Source organism: Scleropages formosus, chromosome 9 (genome assembly GCF_900964775.1).
Source record: "Scleropages formosus chromosome 9, fSclFor1.1, whole genome shotgun sequence".
NCBI classification, from domain to species: Eukaryota; Metazoa; Chordata; class Actinopteri; order Osteoglossiformes; family Osteoglossidae; genus Scleropages; species Scleropages formosus.
In genome coordinates this window covers 28,447,333-28,455,797 of record NC_041814.1, presented here as the reverse complement: position 1 = coordinate 28,455,797, position 8,465 = coordinate 28,447,333, and the positions used below count along the sequence as shown (strand labels likewise).

Below are 8,465 nucleotides of genomic sequence, written 5' to 3'. Positions count from 1 at the left end.
CTTGTGTTCTATCTTTGTTTTTAAGAGATTTTATGTGCGCTGTGAGGTCTTTAGATGCCATGTGTTGTTTAGTATTTTGGCCCAATGTCAAAGGTGTGACCCCCCCCCCCCATTAACTCTACATTTGCTGGAGTATGGATCACACTCATGGAGGAGTGACTGAAACAAGCAAAGAATTTACAGTCCAAGGGTTTAATCTGGTAGAAACAAGAAACAGTGTTTCTGATATTATGGTTTAAAGTTAGCCAACAAAATGTGATGGTTTTATAGAATTTCTCTTTATAAAAATGATGCTCCTAATGCCTTTCGTTGTTTAGGGCATTTACATTGTGGAATATGTTGCCTGCTGTAAATTACTATGTGAATTACTTTTTTGCAGTTTCATAATTTATCTACTTTTGAATTTTAATATCTAGCGAACTGCCAGAATTATACATTTATGCATATTTTATATATGTACTCAATAATGACAGGAAAGTACATCTGTGTACTGTAACAAACAGCGCTTTTGTTGATTGTTGACCACAGTACTTTATTATTAATAAAACCCTAACCTAACACAAACTTCAGATGTCTCCTCATTTTTTGAGCCCTAATACAGAATTTCAGTGGAAACAAAACCACGGCTTTGTTTCTTTTCAACGTTTTTGGGCTATTTGAAGCCTGCCTCACACCTACTGTATCCAGTGAAACGGGACCATGTTTTCGGGATATGCTGCATGTGCACATTCGTAGGCCTGCTCACATTTCCCCTTTTTTTCCCTTTTGTTTCGATGAAGTGTGTAGATCCACTTTTACTGAATGTGGGACAGCCAGCGCCTCAGTCACTGTGAATACTTTACGCTGGTAAATAGACAGTATGGCACATGAATGTCACAGCCACTCACATGCACTCATTCACTAGTTTCTATGGCTTTTATTTTGTAGTTACAATGTTAATCATTAATGTATAGGTTTATATAGTTAAGCTTCTTTTAATGTTTTCTAAGAACTTGAGAACAAGGGTATGTGTTGTAAGTCATGAACGGGCATGTTCGGTGAACACACTTTGCCGAAGTTTACATACAGCAGTGAAGATGACTCATCGTTGAGCGTCGGGATTAGAACTCAACAGGACACATTGTGCCGGTGACACCGCGAGAGTGTGCGTCATCGGTGTGACGTCATTTCCGCAGGATTTCATTGGCTCAATAATTAAGAGTGAATACAAATTAGCCTTTCCGTGTGGACCCAAGTGTGAACTTTCCAGAAAGCAGTTCTGGTTCTCCTGAATCACACGTGCATGCAGTGAAGAGCCTTCGAAAAAGCACGCAAGATAAAATTTCAATTAGTTACATATTCGTGGTTTATTTGCTTGCCTTTTTCAGTTTAAAGGAGACAGTTAATTACATAATTAAGCATGTAATACAAAGTATTTACATTTATCTTTATAACGAAGAATATTTTCAAAGAATATTTCAAAACAAAAAACAAAATAAACCATTGCATTGATGAATACAACGCAATACTATTTTAAATTTTTTTTAAAAACATATTCATTTAATATACTTTACTATGTCGTACCAGCTGTTGAAATAAAGGCAGTATTCCTGAAACAACTAGTATGCATTTCTCGTAATACTTTTTTGTTTAGTTAAGCACAGTTCTGTTTCATAAAAAGTTCCCATTTGAACTTTTAAGGCAAAGTGTGTTCAGTTTGGTGGATTGAAATTCATACACACTTTTCAAATATACACAATAATGCACAATTCACACGAGGAAAAAAGCCTACAATTTGGTATGGATACAGCCTACAAATGAAAAACTTCCATTTTTACACTCATTTCCTAAGATCCAAGTTCATAAACACCTCTATGTATCTAGAGATAACAAATTGCAGCTTTCATGCAAAAAGGCCCCAAAAACGTTTCATTCACAAAAAGATGTTATTGCAAGATAAATAAGCGTGTAAACACCCCAGAATCTACTCTTAAAAAGCAACATGAGTCATTGGATAGATTTTCAATATAATCTATATAAATACAAAAATCAACAAATATTAAGTTCTTTGCAAACAACAATAAAACAGTATTTTAAACCATTGTTATACACCAGAGATCAACGCATTCTGTTATTTCTAAGTGATATTTATGTATGGGTTCTGTATTTATGTCTTTATGCCTATATATACTGTATATGTTCATATATATTTATATGTATTTTGTGAGCGCTGACTTCATGCTCCATAATGTCCTTTGAGTACCAAAAGGGTGCGCAGAAAGAAGAATATTTAGTCATTGTCTCTATGCTACAAAGTTGTCTATCCCTCAATCATAGGCAGCATTATTATGAAATTAAAATTGTGCTACAAAAAGAATGCTATATTGCTCTTCCATAAAAACTATATAAATTTCATTTTAGAGGCCTCGGTACATTTTTAATTACATATAAACGGTCATTTTAAAACGTAAGGATCTATGTTTACGGATTTAAGTTAGTTGTCTGTGTGATATAAGTTTGATAAATATAGCCACCTTGGAAGCTACCACATTTGATAGCTGGTGATAAAATATGACCAGACATATGTTACTAGTTTCTTTCTTATATATGTGTGTGTGTGTATATATATATATATATATATATATACGTATATGATATTTATATAATTTGATATGATCAAAGTGTGTGTATTGGCGTGTTCCAACCCGGCCTCTATGTGATTGCAGAACTCTTGCTTATGTCCGGTTTTATTCTAATTTTTGTTCCACATAAAATGATTAAAAATCTAATAAAACAAACAAGCAAACATTGAAATAAAATATAGCTCAACAATCAGAAAAAAAAAAATTTATTTAAATTCACAGTCGCCTGAATGCATCAAAAAAATCTTTGGACTTCAGCAAGTTTGCTCCCTTCTTCGCTGTCATTTGCGTCAAGTGCCAATCAAGAAGACAGAAACCAACCTAATTAAAAAAAAAAATAAAAAATAGTAATGGAAAAAAAAAAAAAAAAAAAAAAAAACGTTTATCTTCATGAGAAGCATCTACTCTTTTTTCCCAGAAGAAAACAACAAGATTGATAATATATTTAAAACGTAGCTCTATACAACACTTTTTTTTTCTGGTAAATTATATTTATATATATATATACATGATATTGCAGACATATTTAATAATACATATAATTTTTGTATCCATTAATGCTGGTATATTTCTACACTGGCCCTTCTGAGATTATTGCATTGTGTCAAGTGTTCAGGTGCTCTTGGGGGGGATGGATGTCAGTCGCTGTCTGATTTGTCCTCCTTGGTGGTCACCGTCGAGTGGTTGTACAGTCCCTGCGCCATCAGGTGCAGCGCCAGCGTGTTCTTGGCCCCGCTCGCCTTCTTGATCTTGGCCCTCTTGTTCTGGAACCAGATCTTGATCTGGGACTCGTTGAGGCTCAGCTCCTGGGCCAGGCTCTGCCGGCGGTGCTCGGTCAGGTAGCGGTTCGTCTGGAACTCGGCCTTGAGGCGCTGCAGCTGCTCGGCCGTGAACGCCGTCCTCGGACGCTTGTCCTCCTTGCTGGACGTTTTCTTCTTTGGTTTGCGAGATCGTGGTCCTGCGGAAGGAGGGATGAGGTGGATGAGGCCGGGGGGGGAGTGGGGGTCTCAAGCAACGTGCGTCTCCTCCATCACACAGCCTGGGCTCCGAGCGCGGATCGGATGGACAGGATGCGCTATAATAAACGCCCTGCTCGCTCCTCTCGTGGAAATATTAAAAAGATCCCCCCCCCCCCCCTTACAATTCCAACGAATGAAATTGAGAGGATCCCTCATAAACTTGACGCCACAACGAAAATGTTGATTGTTCGAAAAATAATATGAATGAAAATAGCAGAATTTGCCCTCAATAGTCCGCTAAAGTTCAATTGTCATTACGCAACATGGACAATATGGATTTTTTTTTTTTTTTTTTCCCCCATGTTGCTACGAATGCAATCATCAGAATTACAAAGTTGTGGTGTCATTCTGCAGCATTCAACATTGTGATTTTTCGGAAACGACCAGGAAGGAATTCAAGAAAATCTGCTGTAATACCCTGTTACAGTTGTATTATCATGATGCTACAGAGAGAAAATATAGATTCTTCGGAGATTAATGTAACTGAAATCAACAAAATCTGCTGTAAAAACTCTGTTAGAGCTCTATTATCATCATGCAACACAGAATATAGGTTTTTCGGAGATTAATTTTACTGAACTCGACAGAATCTGCGATAAACATCCTGTTGGAACTGAATTATCATTATGCGAGCAAGACAAGAAAGGATTTTTCAGAAATTAACACAAATGAGATCAATGTAAAATGCAGTAAACTCACTGCCAGAGTTGCATTATGTTTTGAAACACAGAAGATATAGATTATTTTGGAAAGCACTATGAATGAAATGCAGAGAACCTGCAACAAACGCTCTGACAGAGTTGAATTATCATTACGCAACATATAAAATATTGATTTTTAGGAAATGAACACGAATGAAATCAGCGGAATCTGTTATAAACAATTGCATTATCATTATTCAACATAGAAACATATGGATTCTCCTAAAATGAATACGAATGAAATCAGCAGAAGGTCCAATAACGACTCTGTCCGGGCTCCGTTATCATTATGCAACCCAGAAAATATTGATTTGTCGGAGATGAACGCGCAGGAGTGTGTGTTTCCTGCTCACTGTCACGACGCGCTGGATAGACAGTAGTAATATAGTAATAAGCGCGTGGAGATGGAGAGCGGGATGCGGGAGGGGTCGTGCGCTCGCGCGAGGGAGGGTGCTGCTGTATGTGCGCCTGAGTGTGCGCGTGTGTGTGTGTGTGTGTGTGTGTGTGCGTGAGTGAGTGTTCAGGAGGGGGAGGGCGCGGAGGCACCCTATTCTCGTCCTGTAACCATAGGAACAGAATCCATAAGCGTACGTCCCCCACCAAAGTTGTTATGAATTTTTGGTGGGATTTTTCTCCGCCCCCCCCCCCCAACCAAATCAAACACAGTCTCTGATTTCGCATTCTTTAAAAAACGCCACGTTTCCTTCCCAAAAATGCTCGACAGCATTAAGAGCACTAAGTGAACATCATGAGAGCAAAACACTTTTGTCTGTTTGTCCACAGCACGCGCGCCCCCGCTCCGTCCTGCGAGTGATTCCACGGACAAGGTGTGGTAAACACGGTAAACACGTCCACCGCTGGCTACACTCCCCAGAAGACCCCCCCCCCCCCGACAACAGCGTCCCCAAAATTCGCGCAGCTCGCGACGGAGCCCGTGCCGCTCGTGGCCGCGACTGATCCACGGTGGCGACGCTGCACGGGAACGAGGGGCGAAGGGGGCTAAAGTGTAACGCAAACGATGTCTTTAATATTATGTTTTATGCAAAGTGCGCCTCCGAGGTGAAGGGCGCGTTTCCTGGACCGCTTCACTCTGCGCTTCTCGTCTCCTGCGCTTTCGTGGAAAGGGCTCTATTGCCGCCGCTGCCGCGAGCCCCGTGACAAAGGGAGCGCGCGACGCGCCGCGGCGCGGGGAAGCGGCTCCGGCGCCTCCATCTAACACCAAATTCCTTAGCAATAAATGATTGTTAGAAACCGTGCAGTGTGGGTACCGTGTGGAATGGCCGTGCTGACCGATTCCAGCACAAGGACGCGCTCGGCGTGGGGAGCCCACGGCCACGTAAGGCATCTATCCGTCTGATACACATTTCGCACATTCAGCGGCATCTTCAAAATATGGATGTATCTCCAGCGTGCGCCTATGTCTTCGTGTGCACGAGGACGTCCACGATCGGAGGCCTACCTCGTTTCCAAAAATATGTAAATGACACATTTTAACAAAGGCACAGGAACAAAGGCGCGAATTGCACCTTCAGCGCAGCACGAAATGCGAGGTTTTTTTTTTTTACTATTAAAATGTAACTATTTGAAAGAGCGTTTCACATCCAGTTTGGCATCTGGTTTCATTTTTAATGTCAACCAAAAACTAATTCGCTGCTAAATTTCGATCGCTGCGTCGAAAAAAAAAAAAAAAAAACACAAAAACTAATTGCATAATTAAAATATTGTAGTGAACGATGCTTAAAAACATGACATTTTCGTGCGTGGCAAAATCCGCAACGCGAGTTTCCGTTCTTGCAATGTATAAAGGGTTAACAATAACGATAATAACAAACCCTTCGATAATTTATTTATTTTAAGGACAAATGCCATTAAATATATATGTTCTAGTCAGAAAAAGAAAGCATTTTCGTTATAAAGTCTACAAGTGTATTATTTCCTGCACCTAAACGTGCTCGCCTTTTAAATTGTGCATTTAATTATAATCGATTTAATCATTTTTGTCCATTTTAATAGGTAAATTTCGTGTTATTATTTGCGTGTGCCACAGTAAATATGTGTGCGTAAAGAGTGTGACATTGGTGTTTTTTGCTAATTATGAGCGCTATTCATTTTTTTTTTTTGCTGTAAAAGCGATACCGGTTAGATGCACTTTCAGCAGAGATCTTTGCATTTTTGCGATTATTCGTAGATTTTGGGGAATGTTCAATCTGGGAAAGTGAGCAGGCTGCTCGATGAGGGAGGACGGGGTTCATGTTCACATTTCTTGTTTTTTTTTTTTTTTTTTCTTTCCCCTTTCTCCCCCTCGCGTTTCTAGGTTTGTATGTTAAGGCTCTTTATTCAGTTCACTAGGTCAGCCGAGCACATTTTCTCTGTCCTCAGCTGAGGCTGAGCAGAAAGCGGCGCAACTTTCAGTGCGACCCCCAGTAGCGGTGCCACCGCTGTCGCTCCTCGTCTTATTCTTACTTATTTTTTTATTTTTTTTTTTCTCCCGCAATTCAAGAACACGAGTCATTTAAGGTGATCCTCATCCGAGCTCCACTCAGTGACTCACCCGTCTTACCTGAAGAAGGCCTGTCCGAGTAACGGGTGCAGTACACCCAGGCGGGCCACAGCATGGGCTGATTCGAGGGCAGCGTGGAGCTCGCCTGGGAGCTGTCCGAGTCCGAGCTCAGGCACTGATCCGCAGTCCCACCGCGGGGCTTGGCGTGCTGCTCCGCGCCGATGTCCGCCTTCTTCGCCCCTGCGACCGGGGGAGAGCTGGAGGTCCCCTCCCCCGCTACCGTCCCTCCTACCTGCCCGGGTCCGGGGGCCGTGGGGCTGTGGTTCTCCCTCCTGGCCACGCCGCTCTCGTCGACGGCGCCCTCCTTTCTGCGCCCGAAGTCCGGCCGCAAGATGTTGTCGATGAAAAAGTTGGTGATGCGGTGCGGGAGGTGCGGGAGGTGCGGGAGGTGCGGGAGGTGCGGCAGCTGCGGGTTCTCCGGTGCCTGCAGCGGGGGCATCGCGGCTCTGGACTCGGACGGCTCCCCGGACTCCGGACGCTCCGCTTCTCTGTTGCTCTGATCATTTTCTTCCATACTGAGACACTTTCCAATTTTCTCCCTTTTTTAACCCTTTGCTGCTCTCCCGCACTCGAGTGCGCAAATTCCCAGATTCAAGTTTTCACTTTTTCACCTTCTTTTTTTTTTTGTTTTTTTGCTTCCTTAAAATTGATCAGTTGTAAATATGGAAAAAAAAGTATCCTTCAGTTTGTTTGTTTTTTTTTTTCTCACTGCGCTTTTTAAACACCGCCGGTTACCCCTTTCCTGTTGGGTTCACAAAGAAAAACCATATTTTTGTTCTTTTAATTCCAACTGGGCTGTCCTTTTATTTTATCTTAATGTTAATTTTCTCTTTGCTTTATAAATAACATCATTTGGGGAGCCGGCTAATCATGATCCGTGTCGGAGTGAGTCCACTGAAGGTGCTTCACTTTCTAAAACTAAGGGTAAATAAAGACGCGCTAAGTGATCCTGAAATACTTTCACTCTGGATTTTTGTTCTTATTTTTAATACGAGTCCCCCGGGTGACGTCGCCGTCCGGTATCCTAGACACGTGCCTTCCGCCAATCGGATGAGAGATGCTTGATCACATGACGCCCGTTTGCGAGTAAGTGATGGCGCTCGAGCTCGCCGACCCCTCCTCTTTTAAAGAGACAGAGTTTTTATTGAGAGGGAGCAGAACACGCGAGTGGGAAACGCGCTTATTGATCACGCTGAACCGCAAAAGTGAATTTATTACAACTGCGAAAAAAAAATACAGTGAGTAAAAATAGCGCTTGTCGTCAAAATGAACATCCACACGGCAACTTTGCGTAAATGTGAGTGAAAGAGACGGAGATGTGTCTTGAGAAAATAAAATGATGAAGATGCTGAGTTGCAATGTTTCGCGGCCGTGTGCTTTAAAACGACGGCAACCAAATACACATTTTTATTTATTTTTTCTTCCACGAAATCGTGCCGTGCACTGACAGCGCTGGCGGAGGTACGCCCAAAATTACGTAAATACGAGGAGAGAGTATGCAGTTGCCAAAAAAAGGAGAGGCGTAGTGGGCGGGGGAGGAACGGGTGGGGGTGGGGGGAGCTGT

The 8,465-nt window shown here is 42.0% G+C and overlaps 1 protein-coding gene across 1 annotated transcript; it reads right to left on the bottom strand.

Annotated features, from left to right (window-relative positions):
• Positions 1–3,203: 3,203 nt before the first annotated feature.
• On the bottom strand, positions 3,204–7,839 carry en2a (engrailed homeobox 2a). Its single transcript, XM_018756822.2, has 2 exons — positions 6,902–7,839; positions 3,204–3,579 (listed from the first exon to the last, which is right to left on the bottom strand). Exons 1-2 carry the CDS (start codon positions 7,413–7,415, stop codon positions 3,260–3,262), a joined length of 834 nt encoding a protein of 277 aa, XP_018612338.2. The 5' UTR covers positions 7,416–7,839; the 3' UTR covers positions 3,204–3,259.
• Positions 7,840–8,465: the final 626 nt, after the last annotated feature.